Source organism: Rhincodon typus, chromosome 18 (genome assembly GCF_021869965.1).
Source record: "Rhincodon typus isolate 14 chromosome 18, sRhiTyp1.1, whole genome shotgun sequence".
Lineage (NCBI taxonomy): Eukaryota > Metazoa > Chordata > Chondrichthyes > Orectolobiformes > Rhincodontidae > Rhincodon > Rhincodon typus.
Genome location: NC_063349.1, coordinates 25,474,090 through 25,501,062, shown reverse-complemented (window position 1 = coordinate 25,501,062; position 26,973 = coordinate 25,474,090). Strand labels below are relative to the sequence as shown.

The following is a 26,973-nucleotide window of genomic DNA, read 5'->3' as shown; positions in this document are numbered from 1 at the left end:
GAATAGATTAAATAGTAAAACTATTTGCCAAGTTGATGACCAGAATTAAAGATCAACTTTTATGAACTCCAGGACTTTTCATTTTATTAGAAGTGAATAAAAGATTAATCAAAGTGCTTAATCTTATGGCAGGATTTCATTAAACAAATGAAAGTCATCTCCACTGCAAGCTAAACCTGTAGCTAGCAGATATAAATTTAACATGGTCTTCTGAAGGAGTGGCTTCACAAAACTACACTGGCATGAAGACATGGAATGTTTTACCAAAACAGCGGCATTAATAGAATCCATTGCAATAACTAAGAGTAAAGTGAATGCATATCAGAACAGAATAAGAAATGAAAGTATTAGAGGAATGGAATTAAGTGGCTACTTTTGTCAGAAAGCTGCTGGGGGTGAACTGATCAAATGGCCTCCTTGAGTGCTGTTGCTGTCAAATTCAATGCTTTTAGAAGCGCACAAATAAAGTATAGAAGCAGGATAGAACAGATCTGATATGGAAATTTTTGAATCAAAGAAAAATAACAAGGCTGTCCCAGACCCAGCATTAATAAATAGCCTGATGGGGAATAGTGTCAGATATAAAAGCATACAGATGTGGATGTGATTTTAACAGGAGGTTTTTGCTTCTGCTTTGTGTTGAGCTTTAAGTTGTGGTGATTTTCAGGCAATTGTAAATATTTTGCTGATACTTAAAATCTGTGCTCATAAAAGGAACAATGCTTTCTTGAGTGAGGAATTACTGGGCCTATGGGGCTCTTTGCAGGAATGAAATTACTTTGTAGAATGAGAAAAAAGGAGAAAGTTTATTCCGTAAGTAGTTAGTTTCAGTTCATAGTGTGAAACAAACACCACCTCTTCCCCTGAAATTGTACCTTTAAAAGATCAAACACATCATCTGCATCTAATCTGTAGTCGCATAGCCTGTGCAACAGCTCAACACGTAAACGAATGGGTAATTCTTTGAACTTGGTGTTTTTCAGTGGATTTGGTCTCCCTTCCTCAAGTTCCCATCGATGTTTAATAATGTCTTCCAGGTACATGTCACAACTGTCAGGTCTGGGGGCAAAGCATACCAACTAATTAGAAATCAAACTATTCCATGCTCCAAACAGTAAACTTTTCATCTGTGTTTTGGTGGTAAAAACGAGAGCTCGCCAGGCATTACATAACACACTATTATCCATACACAATTATCCATACAATACACATTATGTATGGCACAGAAACGAGCTAATAGGGCCAACTAATCTACTGTGGCATTCATGTTCTGTTTAAGCCTCCGCACATATATCCTTATTTAAACCTACCAATGTATAGATAGTTTTGCAATAATGCGTGTTTTGTTAACGCGAATCGGCTGTAACGCAAATGAATAGTGCACGCTGTTTGGATAATGTAAACTTTCTGCTATATAGAAATTTTCTTATGTGATTTTCTATGGCGATTTTTTTTAGCGCGAGGTCACGCAAGAACGCAACTATCGTGTTATAAGAGAACTACCTGGAACCACCCTTCTCTCCCAACAGATTACCGTTAAACACATTGACGTTATTTGCTTCAACTACTGCCTGTGATAGTAAGTTCGACATTCTTACTATTCTTTGGATAAAGAAGTTTCTCTGAACTCTATTGAATTTCCTGGAACTCTATTTACTGGAAAGTTACATTTAAATAAATGGACAAAGCTTGAGCATTCACATAGACATATTGGTAGGTGAGATTTCCTATCGTACACTTCAAAGACAAAAAAAACTCTAAAGGATATTATTTGTGCAGTGTTTTCTGTAAAATTTAATAATTTCATTTTTTAAAATTACAATATTTGTTGCAAAAGGCTTTTCAGCAGATACACTTAACAAATACCCCTCACAGTGCAGCAACACACTTTTCAACATTATGAACATGCCATACAATGGAACACTACAAAACACAAGCGAGACAGTGGAGTCAATAACCATGCCATTCTTCTCTGCAAAGCAGGGAACAGACTGACATAACTGAATGCATATTCAGCTGGTCTGACAATGATAAGCAAACCTTTTCATGTCAGATGCGACTGGAGTCCTAATGACATTTTATACTTGTAAGCTTCATGGCATTTCATTGCAGATGCATAAAAAGACTTGTTACATTTCTGGACATGAATTCAACTGCAAGAAAACCACCTGAGGCCATGCTTTATCAAAATTTTAAATCAAAATACCCAACACAACTGGTAACACATCTCTGGATTTTTTTTAAATTTAGTACTGGAAATAGTATTTGCAAAGTTGAAGCAAATCACACAGGGTTAAAATGAGTCATGGATAGCTACTGTTCGCAAGTTGCAGACAATTTACATTAGATTAGTATTCAAAGGTGTCACATCAGATGCATTGTTGCTGAGAAACTTTTTGTGGACACTGCTGTTTTTGGTGTCATCCTACACAATTTGCTCAGCTTGAGATTTCAGCCACAGACAGACAGTCAGGCTACAAGAAGTCTCTACATGACAATGGAATGTAAGTAGGTCTTTCCTTATCACCTGGAGGTAAAGAAAGAACAAACTAGCAATTGCAAAATGCCACATCATGGCACTCAGCATTTCCCCCACATTACTTCACACCGCAAAAAAAGCTGCAAAAACTGCTAAGGCAAAGTTCATACTTTTAAAAGAAAATTAGATACATGAAAAGAAAAGAGAACTACAGGAACAGATTTTACTGATTAAACAGTAGTTAGGCCAATGTTGTTCACTGTTTTTAACCATACAAAAATTCTAGGTGAGCCGCAAATAAGAATTGAAGAACACAGGCAGGTGCTAGAGTTGGCCATTTTTCTACGTCAACACCACCTTGCAACAATATCCACATATATCTTCATTTCCTTAATGTCCAAAAATCTATTGATCTCTGTTTTATATTCAATAACTGAACATCCATGGCTATCTGAGGCACAGAATCCCAAAGATTCACAATCTTTTGGGCAAAGAGACTTCTGATCTTAGTCCTAAATAGCTTACCCCTTATTTAGGGACTGTGGCCATATGCTCTAGATTCTCCAGTCACAAGAAATATTACTCAGTTACCCTGTCTAGCCACTTAAAACATTTATATATTCCAGTTAGATCACCTGTCATTATTCTAAACTCCAGGGAGCACAGGGTTAGTCTACTCAAGTTCTCCTTATTGGACAATCCCCTCATCCCAGAAAGCAGGCCATCAAACCTCTGTTGCACACTGCTGGACAGGTCTTACGAACCTGTCAGAGATGGTTAACATCTTAGAAAAAAATCTGAATACCTTGTTTTAACAATTAAATCTACATCACATAATTCCACTTTTGTTGTGCATAAATAAAACTCTGGTGCAGCCGCACTTGGAGTATTGCGTACAGTTCTGGTCACCGCATTATAGGAAGGATGTGGAAGCATTGGAAAGGGTGCAGAGGAGATTTACCAGGATGTTGCCTGGTATGGAGGGAAGGTCTTATGAGGAAAGGCTGAGGGTCTTGAGGCTGTTTTCGTTAGAGAGAAGGTTAAGAGGTGACTTGATAGAGACATACAAGATGATCAGAGGATTAGATAGGGTGGACAGTGGGAGCCTTTTTCCTCGGATGGTGATGGCTAGCACGAGGGGACATAGCTTTAAATTGAGGGGTGATAGATATAGGACAGATGTCAGAGGTAGGTTCTTTACTCAGAGAGTAGTAAGGGCGTGGAATGCCCTGCCTGCAAAAATAGTAGACTCGCCCACTGTAAGGGCATTTAAATGGTCATTGGATAAACATATGGATGATAATGGAATAGTTTAGGTTAGATGGGCTTCAGATTGGTTTCACAGGTAGGCGCAACATCGAGGGCCGAAGGGCCTGTACTGCGCTGTAATGTTCTATGTTCTATTATTAACTCAACAATATGGTCTATAACGGCATGGTATGCACTCAGGTTTCTCTTTCATATTTCCCAAGAACACTGTTAAGGTACATGAATCTCTAAGTTATATATTGTTGCAGGGAATAACCATAAATATACTGCAGACCTCTGGAGAATTTTCCTCAATTCCAGTTATTCACAGAGGTAACACTTTCATTTACTCTTTTGTGTAGATACCTCAAATCCTTTGTTCTGGTTGCGTTTCAATAGGATTAATCTAATCTGGCTACTTGTTTTTTTCTTTGCAATGAGACACAGGCCTATAGTGATTCTCTTACCAGCTTAAAACTAGGAAATTGTACAGTTTCTGTTTCTCACACGATTCAAACTGAGGTTAAGCCTCAATTTTCTGCATGGTCAATGGTGGAGCTTGTTCTACTGTTTTTGGCTCTATTTGCAGTTCAGGTCTATCTAACTGTCATTTATTTTGGCTAACTTCTGTAAATGAGCTGTAAACTCAGAGGACCAAACAATAACTAATTCCGAGATAAAATGAAACCACAAAAATTTATGAAACTCTAACTATTTCTATGGTGATGTAGCTTGTGCTCGGCTGTCCATACCCCAACCTTAAGTAAACTAAATTTGAAATTGATTTACAATTTTTTCTTTAACCTGATGAAGCAAATGGGTTTTATTGAATGTTGCTAACTAATTTACCTCTATCTCCCAAAACAAAAGAGATCTCTCTGAACTGTATTTCTTTACAAGCAGCGTTGACATCACATCTCCAATTCTTAAGTTAGGTAAACCCATCAGCTGTTTTATGATCGAACCTTTATGTCTGTGAACCTCAAAGCTACATGGCCTCAACCCTAAGTGCAACAGACTCCCAAATTGATTTAGCTGCATTTATCCAATTTTCTAATTAATCTTTAATTCTTAAAACTAAAAAATACATACCAAAATGCACAAATCATAAACTAGATATTCACAACACAAGCAGGCGGTGTTTTAGGTCAGGAGACCAAAACTGCATTCAGTATTCCACGTATGGCCTCTCCGAAGATTTTCATAATTCTAAATCTGTGTGTGTCAAACTTTTACAAAAATCAACATACTGTTGCTTGTTGAACCTGCATGTTAACTCTCAGATTAATTTAAGGAGACCCGGAGATGAATCTCACTACTCGGAAAAGATTTTGCACTTTTATTTCTGCTCATCCAGTACTATATGTCAGATGAGCAATCTGATAATTTAGCAACAGCAAGATCAGTGGTGCTGAGGTGGAGCTGGATGTTATTGTATAGGAAAAACACTACGCATTTGCACAATGTCTCCAAAGGTCAGGATGTATATTGGTAATTTTATAGCAAAAGACCCGCTGGGATATAGTGATCACAATACTCCCATCAAAAGCGAGAATCTCAAACTTATGCAAAGACAATTATATAGATATGAAGGGAGAGCTAACCAAGGTTGAGTGAGGCTTTCATCTCTGGAGGGGGAGCCAATAGTCTGATAAGAAAGGGATCACAAATAACTCTGAAGAAAGAAATCAATGGAAAAATGCCACTTTAAAACCCAAAATCAACATAAAATTAAGTATGAATCAACAGACGAATGGTATTTCCTTTTAAATAGCTCCTGCAAACAGATGCCACAATTTCAAGTACCAAGTACAATCTCTCATTCTCTTCAATTCAGCCTTTGGTAGATATAATTTCCCACTTTTCCTACTCAATGGATTTGTTCCTCAAGTTGCTTTTACCAGCAGCCATATTCTTACCAAGGTTCTCAATCATGATTAACATTATCCAGATGCATGTCTGCAAACTCTGTCTCACTCAGGTCATGATAGCCCTGATGGCAAGGCTCTTTTATTTTTCAAAAAAAGTGTTATTTTTCAACTGACCAAATGACTCACTTTATTCAGATTCTGATCCTCTGACACAAACACTCAATGCTTTAGATTCCCTGAACTATGCAAAGCATTTTCAAGATTCAGTCCTTTTTAGCTCCCTAAAATGTGTTGCTTCAAGAGCTTCTGAAGATTTATCTTTTTACTACCAAACAGAACATTGATCTATTGATAGAGTCTTGCCTACTTCCCATCACATGAATTTTGAGTGTTCTGACCAGAATCCAAAGAAGTCTGAAACTTGACATCACCCCAATTAGCTATTATCTCCATTGCAACCTCAACCAGAGTTTAACTTCTCAGAACTTGATGGCCTCATAATATGGATTCCAAACACCCTTCTTCCCAGAATTAGCTTACTTTAGCTTTGAACTTAGAGGAACATTTTATATAAACATGGCTTTTCTGCCCTTCAAAATACATGGATCGTCACATTGGGTAAATAGTTGAAAAGTTAAGACAATAAATAAAGTGGCAAACATTTAAGGAAACAATTCAAAATATTCAGTAAAAGTACATTCACTGAAAGACAAGCTGTCTACAAATTGGAAAGAACTGTGAAGGATAGCATCAGTTTAAAAGAGGCTTGTGACGTTGCTTAGTAAAGTTTTAAGAACAAACAGCAGGTCACAAAGAAAGGAGAACATTATGGTAAGGTAGACAGAAATATGAAAATGGATTATAAAAGCTTCCTTGTATATATAAATTGAAGACAAAGTTGAAATAAATATTAGTGTTTTAGAAGCAGAGACATGTTAAATTATGATGGGGGAGATAGCTGAGTCATCAAGCAAATGCTTTGTGGTTCATGTCATAGTGAAAGGCAATTTACATTCTAGAATTAGTGGATAACCTAAGAGATCAAAAAAGAGCAAGGAAATTAAGGTAATTAACTTTTGTGGTCATTATGCATGAAAAAAAAACTTAAGGGACTTAAATCTAATAAAGTCCCAGGACTAGATGGCCTACATTCTATGGTTCCAAAAAAGATAATTGCAAAGATAGTAGATGTACTGACTACGATTTTCTGAAATTTCCTGGACTTTAAAATGGTGAGAGCAGATTGGAAGCTTGAAGATGTTACTCTGCTATTCAAGAAAGGCAGGAGAGAGAAAACAGAGCTATAGGCCAAGTTAGCCTGACACAACATTAATGGACAAAAAAAGTGAAAGGTGAATCGAACTATTCTTACTGATCATCTCAAGTCCATAACAGTGGTATATTTCCCTAAATCTGGTTTGTGAATTTCAATTTTAAATGACCTCCAGCAAATTTTATTCTATATTTTTAAATATTATTTCTAAATATGGTTTGTTGCTGCATTCAAAACCAGGCACAATTTCAAAACCACATGCATCCAAGAAAGAAAAGAAGAATGGAAAGGAGAGAAGTTATAAATTATAAATTACATGAAAATCAAAGATCTCAGAATTACTTCATGTGAATTAGACAATCCAGGAGATCAATGTCCAGTTGAAATTCTGCTGGCTGTGCAAACAAGACCCTTTATCAGAAGCTCAAATGCAGTTAAATTCCTCGTGAAGTGTAGTAGTTTAATCTGGGAGTTGGTTCACTTCCCTGGTGAAGCATAGGTTTATTTCCAAAAATCAAACTTTTGAGAGATATTGAGATCAGAGGTGGGCATTTCACCAAGCTTGGAGGTTTCTACTTTTCTGATACTACAAATAGATGGACAAACAATAGTCAACAAACCAGCACTTTCAGTGAAGTGACATGGGTTGCATGTTGAGACACTGTACTAACAAGGTAAATTTTGATGTCTACTCCTCAGAAACTTTTGGATTTTGCAAGCATTTGCACCAAGTTATAACATGTGTCATTGGTCTCATTTGTCAGAACTGGCTGAGGTAGACAGCTCATTTGCTGTTCTTTTGCGTTGGCTTGGCTGGAATGTTTATTCAATATGAGGAGTATCACATTCCAGGAGGTGATGACATCACATTTGTACTGGTAATTGCTGAAATTTTCTGGCAGCAATCAACTTGTCCATTCTGCATTTGACAGCAGCCATGTTAAAATCTGGCAAGAAACCATTTTAAACAAGAACTTAAACAAGATAATGTTTTTTTTCAAGAATAGGGTCTTTTTCTCCCGGCTGTCAGGGCATTGCACACGTCATTCGCAAATTGCTAGAATTCATTAAGGAAACGTTAGCAATGCACTTAGAAATTCCTAGTCTGATCAGACAAAGTCAAACTGGTTTAATAAAGGGAAATACTGTTTGACAAAGTAATTCTAATTTTTTGAGAATCTGGCTAGATAGCACAGATAAAAGGGAACCAGTAGATATAGCATGCTTGCATTCTTCAAATGGTACTTGATAAGTTCCATGCAAGATGTTAATACCAAAACAAAGACTCATGGATTTGGTGGTGATATATTTACATAGATAGAGGACTGGTAAACCAGGCTAACTGACAATAGGCACAAACAGCACATTTTCAGATTGGCCTGCTGTGACTAGTGGAGTGTCATCTATATCAATTACTTAGACTCACAGAGTTATACAGCATGAAAATGGACCCTTCAGTCTAACTCGTTCATGCCGACCAGATTTCCTAAATAAATTTAGTCCATTTTGCCAGCATTTGGTTCATATCCCTCTAAACCCTTCCTTTTCATACACCCATCCAAGTGCCTTTTGAATGCTGTAATTGTACCAGCCTCCACCATTTCCTCTGGTAGCTCATTCCATATACGCACAACCCTCTGCATGAAAAATTTGGCCCTGAGGTCCCTTTTAAATCTTTCCTCTCTCACCTTCAACTTATGGTCTAAAGTTTTGGGCTTCCCCACCCTGGGGGAAAAGACCTGTCTATTTATCCTATCCATGCCCCTCATAATTTTATAAACCTCTAAGGTCACCCCTCAGCCTCTAACGCTCCAGGGAAAATAGCCCCAGTCTATTCAGCCTCTCCCTTTGGCTCAAACCCTCCAACCCTGGCAACTTCCTTGTAAATCTTTTCTGGACCCTTTCATGTTGCACAACATCCTTCCATTGCAGGGAGACCAAAATTGCATGCAGTATTCCAATAGTGGCTTAACCAATGTCCTGCACAGCCACAACATGACCGCCCAAATCTATTCTCAATGCACTGACCAATAACGGCAAGCACACCAGAAGTTGTCTTCATTATCCCATCTAAGTGCGACTCCACTTTCAAGGAACTATGAACCTGCACTCCAAGGTCTCTGTTCAGCAACACTCCTCAGAATCTTACCATTAAGTATATAACTTCTGCCCTGATTTGCCTTTCCAAAATGCAGCACCTCACATTTATCTAAATTAAAACTTCATCTGCCACTCCTTAGCCCATTGGCCCATGTGATCAAGATCCCGTTGTACTCTGAAATAACTTTCTTCACTGTCCATTATACACCTGCAATTTTGGTGTCATCTGCAAACTTATTAACCATACCTCCTATGTTCAAGTCCAAATCACTTACATGAATGACGAAAAGCAGTGGACCCAGCACTGATCTTTGTGCCCCACCGCTGGTCACAGGCCTCCAGTCTGTAAAGCTACCCTCCACCACCACCCTCTATCTTCTACCTTTGAGCCAGTTCTGTATCCAAATAGCTAGTTCACCCCCTATTCCATGTGTTCTAACCTTGTTAAACCACTCTGCCATGAGGAACCTTTTTAAACACCTTACTGAAGTCCATATAGCCCACATCCAGCCCTTTGCCCTCATCAATCCTCTTTGTACTTAATACATTACTTTCTGTCTCTTTGTTTAGTCTGCTGCAGATACAAAGCCAAATGGATGTGGAGGTTGTGAGGAGAACACCACAAGCAAAGAAACAGATTAAGTGATTCGGTAACAAATTTGCAGGAATATAATGAGGGGGACAGCTACGTTATTCACTTTGGTCATAAGTTGAAGTGTTTTTTTTTAAACTCAAAACAGTCATGAATCTTTGGAGGTCCCTAGTCCATAGGTTTTTGGATGCACTACAGTTAGTTAAGACAGTAAAGGTTGAGATAAATAGACATTTGGTCTCTTGGAACCAAGGGATATGGAAGGAGGGAGGAAAAGTGGAGTTGAAACAGTTGACCAGCCTCCGTCGTACCAAATAGTGCAGCACTGAAGAGTTCTTTATTCCGTTTCTTTTGTTACATTGTTATAGGAATTATTGGACCTAGAAGCAAGAGTAGGCTATTTAGTAATTCGAACCTGCTCTGTTATTTGATAAGATCATGACAATCTGGTTTGGACTCAACTTCACCTCCCTAATCTTTCAAACTTTTACAAAACCCAATCGCGAGAAAACTAAGTGAAATAGCCTCCACTACATTTTGGGGGGAGCAGACTTCCAGTTGATGACTCACTGAAAAAAAAATCCTTATCTCAGGTTTTAAAGAAGGGTTTTTACTGAAGATGTGCTCAACACGGTCAAGACATGACGAAAATGTAAATTAGCTAAAAGAAATTAGTAAAGTCAAAATCAGCAAAACGCAAAACTGCAAGCCTGTACTGTGCCTAGAGGTTAGAAACACAAATCTATTTCACACGGTTAAGTGCTCCAAATTTTGAGAACAATCAAATAATTTGTCTCAAGTTGAAAGGAATGTCAAAAATATAAAAAGGATAGAAGAAAGGAAGCTAGAGATAGTAGGAACTGCAGATGCTGGAGAATCCGAGACAACAAGGTGCAGAGCTGGATGAACACAGCAGGCCAAGCAGCATCATAGGAGCAGAAAGCTAAATGGAGTTAACATATAATATTATTTAAAATCTTATTGGATAGAAGAGTCAACAGACTGAACTACATATTTATCCAAATTATCCTCAATAAAATCAGTTGACACATTTAACACAATTCATTATGCAAGAATTAATTCATCATCCTCTTGAATCAAAATGAGATGTGCTGAAATTCTCCCCCGAATTGCCATGACGCAGCACGAATAGATTCTGCAAACTCTCTGCCCTCATCCTTTGAAGGTACCTACTCAATCAGCAATGCTGGAGGAACACAGCAGGCCAGGCAGCATCAGAGGAGTAGGAAAGTTGATGTTTCGGAAAGGTTCTGACCTGAAACGTCAACTTTCCTACTCCTCTGATGCTGCCTGGCCTGCTGTGTTCCTCCAGCTCTACAATGTGTTATCTCTGACTCCAGCATCAGCAGTTCTTACGATCTCTCAGTCAGCAATGTTGTTCCATGAATGCTGACTGTTCCCTGCTACTTTATCCAATGCCTACTATTCATTAGCAATTCTGAACAAGAGATACTATAGTTCTTGCACAATAATTCTGTCAAAGAGCATAATCTTTTTACCCAACATGTTTTTTTTTTCCTCCTTTCTCCCTTGCTCTCTCTTCCACAAACACCTCCATCTCAGCCAAGTAACAGTAAAGACAATTTAGGAGCAGAAATTCAAAATGATATTATACCTTTTCTCAAAAGGAGCCCATGCAAGGATCACACTCAAATGAAAAAACAAAATACTGTGGATACTGGAAATCTGACACCAACACAGAAAATGCTGTAGAAACTCAGGATATCTGGCAGCATCTGTCGAGAGAGCAACAGAGTTAACGTTTTGAGTCTAGGAAATGAACAAGAGTCATTTTGGACTTGAAACGTTAACTGTTTCTGTCTGCAGAGATGCTGGTAGATGTGCTGCATTTCTCCTGTATTTTGTGTTTGTTTCACACTCAATGTTTTGACCATAAGGGAATCAAGGGACATGCAGATAAGAGGGTAGTAGGGAGAAGGTTAGTCGTTATCTTATTGAATGATGGAGTGGTATTAAAGGGTCATTCAGTCTCTATGACCCACCTAATCTACACATCCCTGAACAGTATGGGCAAATTTAGCATGGTCAATCCACCTAACCTGCACATCTTTGGACTGTGGGAGGAAACTGGAGCACCCGGAAGAAACCCACGCAGACACGGGGAGAACGTGCAAACTTAGCACAGACAGTCGCCCGAGGGTAGAATCTAACCCAGATGCCTGGTGCTGTGAGGCAGCAGCGCCAACCACTGAGCCACCATGCTGCCCCTAAACGTAGTTGGCAGGAACCTGCGTGGGGGATCCCCAATGGATTTCAAATCCATTGCCTTAACCACTCAAATCACAACTACAGGGCCCCTGCTGTTGAGTGTGTCTTGGTACGTTTCGTTTTCTATGTGGTACATGCTATTGTGCTATTGCCACATGCATTACTGGAGGGTGTTTTGAGTCAGTGCATAGGCAGCTAATCAAAAAGCTGTTTTGGTTATGTAAGGTATTGAGATTCTTGAGTGCTGTTGGTGGTATACTCGCCCAAATAGGTGGAGAGAATTCCATCACACTCCTGACTTGTGCTTTGTTGGCAGGCATGTTTCTGACCTATTTTTGTAGCTGTAGTATGTATCTGCATGGTCCAATTCAGTTTCTGCTCAATGTTACCACCATCTCCCCCCCACCCCCATGATATTGATAGGAGGGAATTCAGCTAAAGTAATGCCATCGATATGAAGGCAGTAAAATTCTCTCTTGGTGGCAATGGTCATTGCTCGATATGTGCAGCACTATGTTACTTGTAAATCCATATGGTCCAGGTCTCATTGTGTACCATTATGGACTCATTCAGTATTGGAGGAGTTGCAAATAGTATTGAACACTATTGGTCATCAGTTCTGACCTTATAATAATGGAAAAGGCATTGAGATGGTTGAAGATGGTTGAATTTAGGACAGTATACAGGGGAACTTCTGCAGTCATGTCCTAGGACTGTGGTGATCAGCCTCCAACAATACTCAATTTTTTTTGTCCTAGGTATAACTGCAATCTGTGGATAGTCACCCCAGATTCCTATAGATTTAAATTTTAATCAGGGCTCCTTGATGCGACAGACTTGTAACAAAGTAATTCTTGCAGCCCACGGAGTACAATTCTTATCTTCATGCCTGGATCAGGACTGTGCAAAATCAGGAGCTGGGTAGCCTTGGTAGAACCCAAATTGGACATAGGTGAACAAGTGCCACTTGACTGAAATAATGACCACACCTTCCATTATTGTGTTGACAACCAAGAGGAGACTGATGAGGCAGTAAAAGGCCGGATTTGATTTGCCCTACTTTTTGTGAGCTCTATTTGCATAACCACTGGGCAGGTGTCAGCGTTGTTGCCGAACTGGACTGTACTGCTTGCCAAGGGCTGTCAGTAATCGTGGAGAACAAGCCTCTATTACTACTGATAGCCGTTGCCATATCTAATACCAATAGCTGTTTCATGATATCATCATGTGGAGTCAAATTCTCCGAAGTCTGGTAACTGTAATCCTGAGAATGAGGCCAAAATGGATTATCCAATTGATATTTTAAGTTAAAAATGCTTCATCCAATTGACATTTTAGGTCGAAGAGGCTGGAAAATGCTTCATTCTCGTATTTTGCATTGATGTGCTGTGTTCTCTCATCATTGAGGATGGGGACATCTGTGGGTTCTCCTCTTCATGTCCTGTGTTTAACAGTGCACCAACATTCACATCTATATATGGCAGGACCGTAGATCTTTGATATGACCCTTTTGTTTGGAATCATTCTTTTCTGTCTGTTTATGCTACTTCTGCTTGGCATGCAAGCAATTGTGTGTTGCAGCTTCACCACAGTGGTACCATAGGGCACATTTTCCATTGGCCAGACAGCTATATACCAGTGTAGATAGGGACCTTGCGAACTCTGTTGTATCATGCTCTGAAGGAATTACGGGGGAAAATGAATTTGGTGCTGGGCAATTTCTCTACGCTAGGCTCCCACCAAAAGTCTAGATTTAAATCAGAGATTTTAGATGGTTCTGATGAAATTAATTTAAATCGTTACTTAGGAAAAGACTATTAAATATGTTGTCTTACTCTGGGACCCTGCCCCTTACCTATCTGGCACCCTATCCTCCCAGAACCTAGCATTAAACATACTTTGACAGCTGACGACAAGGTGGCGGCCAGTGAGTTTAAATTTCAGAATATGGCAGCTGACTGCTGTGAAAAGGGAGTGTGGTTTGCCTTTCTCTGACAGTTGTATGCTATGAAAGAGAAGTCAGAATTGAAGTCAAGCTTGGCAATACTGAGGGAGACCCAAGTGAAATCTCCTCTCAGATATGCAGAATTCCCTTCTTTAGTTAAAAAAGAGCCAGAGCAGCAATCTGCATGACAGTAAAAGAAATTTGACATTTTTTAAGGTATACCTAGTGCTGCTCCTGGTTGCCCACCTGCAATCTTGGCTGATCCCTTGGCTTGAAGATAATGGTAGAATCAGTGATACAACAGGTCAGGAGGTTACAGATTGCATTTGAATACAACACTGCTGTTGCCATTGGCCCACATTGCTGCATGCATGTCCAGTTTTGAGCTGCCAGATTAGGGTGCTGCCGGCTGGAATGTAACCATTACCAACGGGGGAGGCTATGGCCTGCTAGTATTATTGCTGGACGCTCACCCCAGAGACCCACAATGTCTGAGGACTCAGGTTCAAATCCTGCCACAGCAGATGGTGGAATTAAAAGTATCAGGAATTAAGAGTCTAATGATGACCATGAATCCATTGTCAATTGTTGGAAAAATCCATCTGGTTTACTAAGGAAGGAAACGGCCATCCCTCCCTGGTCTGGACTACATGTGACTCCAGACCCACAGCAATGCAGTGGACTCTTAATTGGGCAATAAATGCTGTCTGGTCAGTGACGCCCTCATCCCAGGAGTGAACAAAGAAAAAAAATTGTGGATGTAATGTAACAATAGTCAATAATTACTTCCAAATTTAAAAAAAAAATGTAAAATAGCTTAAGCTTGGAGAAAGAAAAGCCCTCCCTCAAATCTCCCCTCCCCCTACCACATCCCAAAACCAGCCCAGCTTGTCCCCGCCTCCCTAACCTGTCCTTCCTCCCACCTATCCCCTCCTCCCACCTCAAGCCCCATCCCCATCCCCATCCCCATCTCCTACCTACTAGCCTCATCCCGCCCCCTTGACCTGTCCATCCTCCCTGGACTGACCTATCCCCTCCTACACTCACCTTTACTGGCTCCATCCCCACCTATCTTCTCCTTTATCCATCTTCTATCCGCCTCCCCCTTTTTCCCTATTTATTTCAGAACCCCCTTCCCCTCCCCCATTTCTGAAGAAGGGTCTCGGCCCGAAACATCAGCTTTCCTGCTCCTCTGATGCTGCTTGGCCTGCTGTGTTCATCCAGCTCTACACCTTGTTACCTCCCTCAAATAGTTTACATCAATACACCAAAAGAAATAGCTTGCACCCCAAAACATCTACATAATCATGTTTTTTTAAACAAAATTCATAGCATGTGGGCGTCGCTGGGCAACATTTGCCCATCCCTAATTGCCCAGAAAGCAGTTAAGAGTCAACTGCATTGCTGTAGATCGAAGTCATACTAGACCAGTCCCTAAAGGACATTGATGAACCAGAGTGGTTTTTCCCAACAATCAGCAACATTTTCATGATCATTAGACTCTCAATTCAGATTTTTATTGAATTCAAATTCCACCATTGCCGTGGTGGGAGTCAAATTCTGGTGCTCAATATTACCTGGGTCTCTTGTTTAATACTCTAGTGATAATACCACTAGGCCACCATCTTCCCTATTACATCAAGGATTACATCCTGCCTGCAGGAAGATAAAGATCTACAGTTACTGGATTGCAAATAAAAGAAAAGAAAATCAATATGAATACAAGTAGAGAAAATAACAGAAATATGCTAAATCCAAGAACTCTGAATAAGAACTATGTACAAATTAATAAAGTAGAAACAGAACATTTACAATGGATTATGCAACACACAAACGAGGATATCTGTACCTTCAGGTTGCTCAAATGTTGTGTGAATTCGGATTTAAAATTTTGAAAGAATTGACAAAGGATGATAAAGTGAAATAAACTACTAACATCTTTTGAAATCAGAAATGCATATTTACTATTGATTTTGAATTCATGTAGGAATTATGAATTGCTGAGATTGTGGTTGAAGTTACTTGAGATCATTTTAATATATATCCAAATACAAAAGAAGTCTCAGCTTAACAAAATGTTTGATTTGCTAATATTATTCCCCTTTGCAATATGTTTACTTTAAAACTAACTAAGGCAAACTATAGGACTACAAAACCTGGGCAAACTGGGGCAGCTAATATTATTCAAAATGCATTTTGTGAAAACATACTTAACTTCAGGGCTGACAACCATTACTCAAAACCAATGTGAAAACCAGAGCCACTGAGTTATAGTACTGAATTTCACTATTATGTAGTATATCAGGACATTTTACAATGGTTATTTTTCATTGACTAAGCCAAATTAAACTTTAAGCTAGAAATATGACTCTTCCTTTGGATTTCAAAATTTTACTTGTTTTCCTGACAAATTGGACTAGAAACATCAACAATAGAATTGCTCAGGCCACAGCCATTCTCGCAAACTGTACACAAGAAAAGGATTTTTATACATACGTGATGTCTCTGCGCTGATAGCAGCCTTGAAGCAAACAAGCAATGAGATCATCAAGAAAGTCAATATCATTTATCAGGAGAGCCTCTTCTAGTTCCTGGTAAAGTGGAGGATAGAAAAGAAATATGAAATTCCAAGCAGGATGAATTAAAACTTGCCACTTTCACCAAACAAACAGTGGACATTTTTCAGAATTGATATCACCCCAGCTAATACAATTGTCAAAATCATGCTTCTGTCATCAAAGTTTCACAACAGATGAGAGATGCAAGCCGCACAGAGAAACAATTGAACAGGTTGGTTGTGAAAACCATGCAAGGGGTTCCAAGAAAACTGGCATCTCAAAACAGCTAAGTTGTTAGTGCTACTTATTTCAAGTTACTAAACAGATTTAGCCATCAGGAACGTCGATTTATGTTCTTCATGGAAAAGTGGATGACACTTAGGAATGTGATCAGCAAAGCATTGATAAAAAAACCCACCAGTTCTCACATTACAAAGCCGTAATTTTACAACACGTAGTGACCATATACCTTAAAGATGGGTACGCATGAAAGCTGTGAAGAGAACATAAAGAGGCCACAAAGGGAAATATGTAGGTTCAGCGAGTGGGCAAAGATCTGGCAAATTGAGTCTAAAGTGGGAAAATATCAAATTGTCTATTTTTGCAAGCAACATATTATATAAACGGTAAGAGATTACAGTACTCTGAAACACACATCTAGGTGTCCATCCTAGTGCACAAATTCTGAAAAGCTAGCATGCAGATACAGTAAGTAATTAGGAAAGCTAATAGAATGTTATTGTGCATTGTGAGGAAAATTGAATACAAAAGGTAGGGACGTTATGCACCATTTATACATTGGTTCAATTTCCAGTTGAAGTGAGAAGATACCTATTGCATCCATCATATTATACATTTTAGAGTTTACAGAGCTGTGGTGGTTCATGCACTCCTAAATAGCTCTGAGACGTGGACTGTCTACAGCATACACAACGAGGCCCTGGAGCAGTACCACCAACGCTGCCTGCGCAAGATCCTGCAAATCTGCTGGGAAGATGCACCAACACCAGTGTCCTCAACCAGGCCAACATCCCGAACTTGGAGGCATTGACCACCCTTGATTGGCTACAATGGGCTGGGTATGTCATCTGAATGACCAAACACAGGACCACCACCCACCCACCCAAGCAGGTGCTCTAGTCCCATCTTCGAAACGGCCTCAGGTGGACAGAGAAAACACTTCAGTGACACCCTCAAAGCCTCACTGGTGAAGTGTGACATTCCCACAGACACCTGGGAATCACTGGCTTAAGACTGCCCAAAGTGGAAGAGGAGCAATCGGGAAGGCATTGAACACCTCGAGGCTTGCTTCCATGAAAAAGCAGTAGCTTGCTATGACTCGGCAAGATTTCTGCCAATAAGAGTCTAAAATCACTAACTGGAAATTTCCAAAGTGTGGTTCAGGAACAATGCCTAGAACAGATTGGATTTTTGTGTTTCGGGGTCACAGTGGGGATTGGGAAAGGAACTGGAAGGATTTCCAGGATTCCATTCAGTACTTGGATATAGCAGAGATCGGGAACTCAATGGTTTGAAGGCTCTCTGGTGTGTCTCACATCCCAGAAATCTTAAGCTTTGCTGGTTAATTCTTCAAACATAACAGCTACGCTTAAAACTTCTTTCAAATTTTCGACAGTCTGCTGCTAAGCAGATGGATTATTTCCCTCTGAAATTGACTCAAGAATGATATATTAGCAAAGTTAAGAAAAAAAACCCCCACAAAAGGAAGGCAAATCAAGCCTGGAGATATTAATAGTGATAAATTTGGTCAGAACATTTCTTTAACTAGTTCCACATGATTTTGTTTTAAGATCCACCTTAATCGACTTAACCAAAAGTTGGTAATTCATATACCGTTCAGTTCTAAAAACACACCATCCTGTTTTGAAACAATATAATTGTTCCTTTACTTCTGCTGGGTCAAGATCCTGGAACTTCCTCCCAAGTAGCACTAAGTGTCAGCCTACACCAAATACATTGCAGCAGTTTAAGACAACAGCTCACCAACAATTCTCCAGGACAATTAGGATTGGGCAAAAAAAACAAAACCAAATGGTCACATTCCACACTCTATGTCAACCAATACTGTGTGTTCATATTTATACTTTTCAACTATTCAAGAGAATTGCTACTAATATGTCAACATTAATAGAAATAGATGATATGCAAAATCAGGAACATATTGAGAAGAGATAATGCAGTTATTAAATCTCCTTGATCCTTCAACAGTCAGTAGTAATAGTTACTAAAACCAAGAATGGCACATTGGAAATCAAGCCTCACTATTCCCAGAGTTGACACGAGAGAAAAATTTTTCAAAGTACACAAAATCACTAATTTAAGTGTTTGGTAGACACAGGTTGACAGAAAACAGACCAGGTTTCTGTACTTAACAATAATTACTATTTATTACAAATAAAAAGATTCAAACTACAGCTAAACAATTATGAACTGTTGACATATAACACAGTTAAAAACTCAAATCCCCTTTTAAAATCTCCCATACATACACACAGACAGGCAAAAAGAAATGGTGTTATAGATGTAGGGGAAAAAACAACAGGCAAGTAGTTAAATAGCACCAGTCCTCAGGATTTGATGGGGAGGTTCCTTCAATTTCTTAAATCCTTCAGTCCTTTCATTTAACCATAGGAAGCACAAGGCAATTGGTTAAAAAGTCAAAGTCTCTGATTTACTGCTTAAAAGGTAACAACTCACTGGTTGGAGAAAATAAAATTGGTTTCTTCAAGCTTTAGGTCTTTCATTGGAGAGACCCATCAACTGCCCTTTTAGCAGTCCGAAGGCTTCTGCCTTCATTGTTAATAGCCCCCATAAGCTATTCAGCTACCTATGGGCCAATCAGATGGTTGTTGTCTGGCTGATGGCCTTTGAAAGCTACAACTGGTCACAACTCTACAAACCAAATCAGCAACCTATTACCAGCTGAATGCCAGTGCCATGTGATCTATTTATACTTTTTCCCCATTATTTGCAAAGCAACAGTGTGAACACGACTTAAAAAGAAAACTACTGAAACTCATCACAAAAGTACAGTAATTCCTTCCACAGTCACTTGTTGTAAAACAGTCCTTTCCACAGTTCAGTCCACAATTGAAAATAAGTGAAATAAAAAGTTAGGGTCTTCGCAATGTGTTTAACTTAGTGATTGACAACTTAACTTCAGATATATAACATTAACAGGTGAACACATGGGCCTAAAACGCAAGACAATCTTGCTCACTTTCCATTTTATACATAAAAACCATCCAACTTTTGGAAGAATTATATGAATACGTATTTTATATTGAACAATAAAACTGATTATTCCTTCGTAGATTATAAATTAAAGTTTGCTTGGAGGGACAGGTCATCAGCATGAATTCTGTTCCAGATTTCCTCCGTCCTCCCTGTTTTGCTTTATCAGTTTGATGTGATGGCACAGGCAGAAGTTACTGAACTGAGAACAAACAGAGCACAGATTTAACCCAAATGCAAGTCAAGTGCAAAGATCTGAGAAATAGATCTTCGGAGGAAAAGAGTATGAGAAATTCAGTTTATTACTACCCAGAAAGTAAAATGACAAGCTTGGGTCCTGTGTGAGAGAGCAAGCTATTGTCAACTCTGAATTTCTGCAACTTATTCCCATTGACATTTATTTTTCCTTTATTAAATATTATACAAAAGATTCCTTGGAAGAATTAAAGCTGAAGCAGTGTGTGGCATACTCACCGGCTGCTAATGGTTAAAAATTCACATAAATCTTCTGGGAGACAAAGGCAACTTAACAGAAATGGTTCAGATTTTGGGCATGGACCGACACTACCTCAAACTGTAATTCAGAGCCTCACATGCCTGAACCCATCAGTCACTAGGCAACGACTACTTTCATCAGCTCACTGGAAGCCCATAATTAAACACCTAACTTTTTCATGTTGTATATTTAATTTTCCAAGAAAAAAGTCAGACGGCCAGTATTGGATGAATTATAATTTTAAATGAAGCACTAGACAAAGCTATTGTCTTATGACCTAGCATAAACTCTGCTCCCTCACTACTGATTTTTATCCTTGGACATTAGCTCAGACAGAAGCCAACTGTTTGTTGTGTTTGACCCAAGTACTGTTTCTGACTACATAGCCTCTCCATATAAAGTTCACTATCTCCAGTACTATCATACGGCTTAAGGGGGACAGTCAGGCAATCTGTTGCTGATACCCTTATCCACATCTTTTGTTACCTCCAACTAGAGCATCCAAACCCTCTTTTGGCTACTCTCATTAATTTGTCAACTTCAGTTCATCTGTATTCTAATCCAAACCCAAGTTCAGTTAGGTCATCTCGCATGTTTGTTCCGACTCCCCAATGCTGCCACTTTAAAATGTTTGTCTTTGCAATCAAAACCACCCGATTTCTGTGAACCCCTCCAATGCTACAACTCTAAATCACCTGCATTCTTTTCATTTTTGCTTCTCGTTGCCCAACCCCTCCTTCCACTAGCACTTTGCAGTTCTCTCAAGCGGTGTTTAGTAACGTCAGACCACAACTCTACGATTTCCATTTCTCTTCAGCAGGAAATTGTGGTAGTATGGGATGGGTTTGCTAACATGTGAATTGGGGCAGGTTGGGGTGGGGCGGTGGGGGAGGGTAGAAGGGAGCTTTGAGCTTGCAGCAGTAAGTTTCAGCTGTTGCACTCAGTACCTATCCTTTCTTCTCTTCTCCCAGGTTCATGGAAGATTGTAGCTATCTCAGTTTAGTCAGTTTTTCATGCTTCAACTCACCACAACCACTTTAATTCCTCAGCTATTCACATGGCCTGTATGTTTCACTAATACAAAAATCACATTGTCTCTTGCTGATAAACTTGTAATTAATTATTGCCTGCTTTCCACTTAATTACTTTATGCACCATTAATTTTTCTTATGTTGATACTCTCCCCTTTCCTTTCTTGATTACTTTTTAAAGACTGTCCCTCTGCAATCTCTTCCAGTTTTGACAAAGGACCTATATTTGAAATGTTAACTTGTCAGTTCTCTGCACCAATGCTGTTTGTCCAGCTTGAGTGCTTAAAACATTGATTGTATTTGTTCCAGGTCTACAAAAGGACTCTTCACATATCGTGGTTAAATAAAGAAACATTCCTGTCAGTTGCGTGAAACAAATGTATATTACAGTGATTACAAATGATGGAATAAGGTTTAACTCGTTTCAAATGTTTCTAATTCATTTTGTTGAAGCTGTGCACAAAATGACTGGATTGATACATTTCATAGTTGTGAAAAGTGGCAAATAAAATGTATTATTTTCTAAACTTCATGCTTGGAAGTGTTCTCCCAAGTTCCTACCTCTGACTAAACTTCTGCTTCAAAAGTTCCACACAACTCAACACCTTTGCTATGGTTTCCTACAGTAGTATCCCTAACTGTTCCCTCAAACTGCTCAGGGTTCTAAAGTGTTCCACAAAAGCAAACAGAACAGTGCACTGCTTTGTTTTGAATGCAAGTAGCAAGGAATGAAGGCGTCACTGGCAAGACCAGCATTTGTTGCCCATTTTCTTATTGCTCTCAAAACAGAGTAGCCTGCTGGGCAATTACATAGGGCAGTTAAAAAGCCAGCCACATCAGAGAGGTCTAGAGTCATATGTAGACCAGACTGGGTAAGGATGGAAGATTCAATTCTCTAAAGTACATAAATGAACTAGATGGGTTTTGTATAACAAAACCATGATTGTTTGCTAGTTATGATTATTGAGACTCACATTTTATGTCCCAGATTTATTAACTGAATTTAATTTCCACTTGCTGCCATCTTGGAACATGAATCAGTGCTGCCAGAGCATTAGCCTGGATCTCTGCATTACTAGTGCAGTAAAGTTACTGCTAAGTTACCACAAGTTGAAATTATGATCTCAAACCTTTAGAATGGGGGTTGAAACTCACAACAGTAATGGCAACTACTTGTGTAGCATCTTTAAAATAGTAAAAAAAATGTCAAAATGCTTGATATCAGCTTTGAATAATGACTTTGGCACCAATCAGCGTAAGGGGAAGTTAGGGCAGAAGACCAAATGCTTGGTCAAAGCAGTAGGCTTCAAGAATCACCTTTTACTGAGCAAAGAGATGGGAGATTTAGGCACAGAATTTCAGAATTCGAAAACCTAGACAGTAAAAACATGGTGGCCAACAGTTGATTGATTAAAATCTGAAATACTCAACAGGCTGGAATTGGAAGAAAGCAGGTATCATCTAGGATTGGGGACATTAGAGTGCTCTTGTGATGCTGTAATAAAGAAGATTTAAGTACGGGCTTGCTTTGAAACACAGGACATAAGGCTGGTTTATAGGATTGGAGATTATAGGGAAGAGGAGGAAAAAAGCCGTGGAGAAATTTGAAAATAAGGATGAGAATTGAGGTGGTGTTCTGGTTCACCTTCCATGACCTCAGGACATGCCATAACGTTCTGCAGTTAAATGTAATATTTTGATGCATCGTCACTACTGTAACTGCAGGAACTGTGGCAGGCAATTAGCCCTATCAGTAGCTCCAAAAAACAGCAATGTGGTAATGACCAGAAAATCTACTTTTGTGATATAGGCTGAGGGATGAAGTTTGGTCAGGACACTGGTATAACTCCCTTGGTCTTCTTCAAAATAACATAAAGGGAACTTTTTGCAGGCATATAGGGCCTCAGTTTAACATTTCATTCGAAAGATGACATTGCCGACAGTGCAATACTCTAGCACTACACTACAGTACTGGTATTGATTTTTGCACTCAAACCCTATAATGGGACTTGAGGCACATATGACAGGAAGAACTCAAATTAAATTCAAGTTGGAAAAGCAGGGAGTACGCACTGCAGCTTTGAATGATAACAATAACTGTTGTGTGCATTTGAATGATAACAATAACTATTAATTTGATGTATTCTGGGGAAAGCAAAGTTGGTCAGAATGTTGAAAGGGAGCAAGATTTCATGTGGCAGGCAGCATTTTGAATGAGTCAGTTTATATGGAGCAGAAGTTAATCAACTGCTAATTATTCAATGTGGGGCTGGAAGGTAATGCTGAGTTTCAACAGCAGTGGGATTTGATAGTGGTACCTAAACAGAATAAGATCAGCAGAAATGGCTGCTCTTGGATCACAATCACATTTGCCAGGGCATTTTCAGATTTATCATAGAGTCAGAGTTGTACAGCATGGATTTAAAATAAATGCTGATCTTGCTGGTCCACAAAATGATTGGCAAGTTATCCTACAAAAGAAGAGTGACTTGGCTGCTGCAAAGTGATTTTATAAAGTTCCCTCCTCAGCATTTGTAGTAAATTTGATTGAGAAAACATTTTAGTGCCTGAAACTTTTCAAATGAGATGACAAATGAAATGGAACCATCGATGTAAAGAAAACCAACCATAGCATCAAGATTATAATGGACTAAGACATAGAAATACAAAATTACTTCTGAGGATCCAATCTTCAGAATGGAGAAGAAAGCCTTGTTCCTTTTGACTTAGTAGTATCACTTTCAGCATTACAGAATTATACATTTACAGATGGCAAATTATTTACTATATTGTTTTATCAACAGGATCCAAACATTGTTGGCATATTATAAACAAGATCACACACCAGCAGTTATTGACGTTTTTCAATTTGTATGCACAATACAACAAACACTCGTCTTCAGTCAACTACATCTGTTTTGGTCTCCGACCAAGACCCAAATTACTCTGCCTTCCTGCTTTCAGGCCTTTGTTGCCTTCCTCCTGTTACCTATATTTTCTTGGGCTTCTGTAACCAATATTTCATTTCACCATCTTAAAATTCTAAGTCTTAAACAGTTACACTGTGTTTGATGGTGTCCTTCCTTTATGCCAACCTAAGACAATAACTTGTATTATTACATTAACTAGAAAGTTGAGAATACTGTCCTGACACCTATCCCTGACAGTCACTTCAGAATTCCACTGCAGTTGCCATCTTCTTTTGGCCGTCTGTGTGTTGGGAGGGGGCAATGGGATATTTTACAGCTATTACAAAGAATCAACTTCTTGCTGATTACATTTAGTTAATACAAGGAAACATCAAAAATTTGAATTAGAATCATGGAATCCCTACAGTGTGGAAGCAGGCCATTCGGTCCATCAAGTCCACACCGACCCTCCAAAGAGCATCCCATCCAGGTCCACTGCCCCTCCCCACATTATCCCTGTAACCCTGCATTTCTCATGGCTATTCCCCCTTGCCTGCACAACATCGGCAATTTAGCATGGCCAATCTACCTAACCTGCATATCTTTGGACTTTGGGAGAGAACCAGAGCACCCAGAGGAAACTCTCTCAGACATGAGGAGAACATACAAACTCCACACAGATAGTAGCCCAAGGCTGGAATTGAACCTGGGTCCCTGGCGCTGTGTAGCAGCAGCGCTAACCACTGAGCCACCATGCCGCACCATTACTGTTTGATCCATAGGTAAGATGCCCAGGAACTTGAAATTATGGTCTGCGTTATTCATTTTATAAACAGCAAATTGTTTGTATAACTCCTTCACAAAGCAATAATTGGCATTCTCACGATCCTCAATTATTACAATTCCAACATCCTTCTTTTTCAGGAAGAGGAATACAACATTAATGGAAGAACAATCCATTCTAAAGCAGCAGCCAATGTTCACTGTCCCACCCAATGAAGTAAAAATAGCTACAGTCCCACAGGCTGCTCTCTCATGAGACAGACGACCGGTGGGGAGTTTAACCTGAGGATCACCATGCCCCCAGGCAAGAGGGAAGGTTGTGAAAAGCAGGGACTTCATGACAACCTCAGCTGATAATGGAATTGGCTCCAAGCTGTTAGCATCATTCTGCATTGTAAACCAGCTGTCCAACCAAACTAACATATGCAGGCAGTATAAACAGAGACAGACTTAGTGTTGCAATTTTGATCCTAAATGCAACTTGAATTCTATAAGGACAGCACAACACCAGTTCAAGTTCTACGTAATGGCTCATTGAAAATACTTGAACACTGAGACAAGATATAACACTGGAGGCCAAGCGTAACAAGGGAAGCTTATATCTAAATATACTAATACTTCTTGAAAACAGGCACAAGTTAGCAACAAAAAAAAAAATTTTAAATAACAGACATTTCTACAAACAAAAAACCATTGCCCTAAACATACTTTCCCTAAACTGGTGAGGCCCCTGTTAAGCTCAAATTTAAAGTACACTGTTCCAGTGACTCTGGTCAATGGAATATATAGGCTTTGGACTTTTGTTGACTTGAAGCTGTTGCTGCCAAACATGTGCTTGCATCATTGGATGCAAGGTACTTCGAAATATCCACGATATTGGCTTTGAAATGGCCATGAAGTGCGCTATGAAAATGTAAATCATTCTTTTTTTCCCTTTTCAGGTGTTACGTCTTCTTTAAATCTACCATCATTACTGCATTCCTCCGAAAAAAATCCTTAACCAATAAGATCATAAGAAATAAGAACAAAAGCAGGCCATTACTAAGTAATTTGAAACATGCTGAGCTGCCACAGCTGATCTAGTATTGAATCTTGTCAATGGTGGCTTTTTGACAGAAGTGACTGAGATATGGCAAGTACTCGACCAAAGTGCATCTCCCAATACGTTAGAGGACACAAAATTCCTCATGTGGCTGCACGCAGGTCTGGAAACACATCATGATAACATCTACCCTGAGGCATGAGTATGTTGAAGAAATTGTCCATTCTGATGAAAAATTTTCAGGTTCACTATACTGCCTTCCACTACAGTAGGAGCACCTCACCTCATGGTTAGAAGATCTATCCTCATTGCACAGGTATTAAATGTACAGGAGAAAGACTTTGCCGATAGGAATGTACAGGAGTAGGCCAATCAGCCTCCCTACAGCAGCGCCATTCAATTAGATCATGGCTGATACATTCCTCAATTCTGTTTACCCATCTTTGTTTTATTCCTTTCAACCTAACAAAAGTCTTAAATATTTTAATTTATCCAGCATCCAGTCTTTTGGAGAGAATTCGGAATCTTCATTCCCAGTGTCTGAAAAGATCTCTCTTTTTCATTCTTACATTGCCTAGATCTAACTTAAATTGTACGCCCCTTTTTTTGGATTTCTTCTGGACTGTGCACAATCAAGAAAGCAACATAAAAATGGCTACGAGAAAATAAAACCATATTAGCAATACAAATTAATTGATATTGACAAACATGACCCATATAGAGGATGAATATAATTACTTTGAGGTTCAGCAAACAGACATTCCACCTGCCTAATCAAATGACATTCCCATCAGCTGATGAACTACATTTGGTAGTAACCATTTTAGTCAATATTGTAAATGGTTCTTACTTTCAGATGAGATGATAAATTGAGGCCCATTTGATTGCACTGGTGGATACAATAAGATGTATTGTGGCATTTCACATAAAGGGAGTTACCTGTGCAGTCTTGACCAATTTATCCCTGAACAAACATTATTAAAAAATAGTCACCTGGTCATTATCATATTTCTGTTTTAGGGGTTTGCTGTGTACGAGTTGTTTTCTATGATTTTTTCCTAAAGTTACAACAGTGACAGTACTTCAAAAATACTTCATTGGATGCAAGGTACTTCGAAATATCCACGATATTGGCTTTGAA

At 39.1% G+C, this 26,973-nt stretch overlaps 1 protein-coding gene across 1 annotated transcript in view; it reads right to left on the bottom strand.

Moving 5' to 3' along the window:
- The window catches only part of LOC109922830 (cat eye syndrome critical region protein 2-like), a 116,149-nt gene that overhangs the window by 49,916 nt on the left and 39,260 nt on the right, over nt 1-26,973 (bottom strand). The window contains exons 2-3 of the mRNA XM_048607880.1: nt 16,255-16,349; nt 876-1,059 (exon numbers count right to left, since the gene is read on the bottom strand). Of these exons, the coding sequence (XP_048463837.1) occupies nt 876-1,059; nt 16,255-16,349 (279 nt within the window). The remainder of the gene's footprint in view (nt 1-875; nt 1,060-16,254; nt 16,350-26,973) is intronic.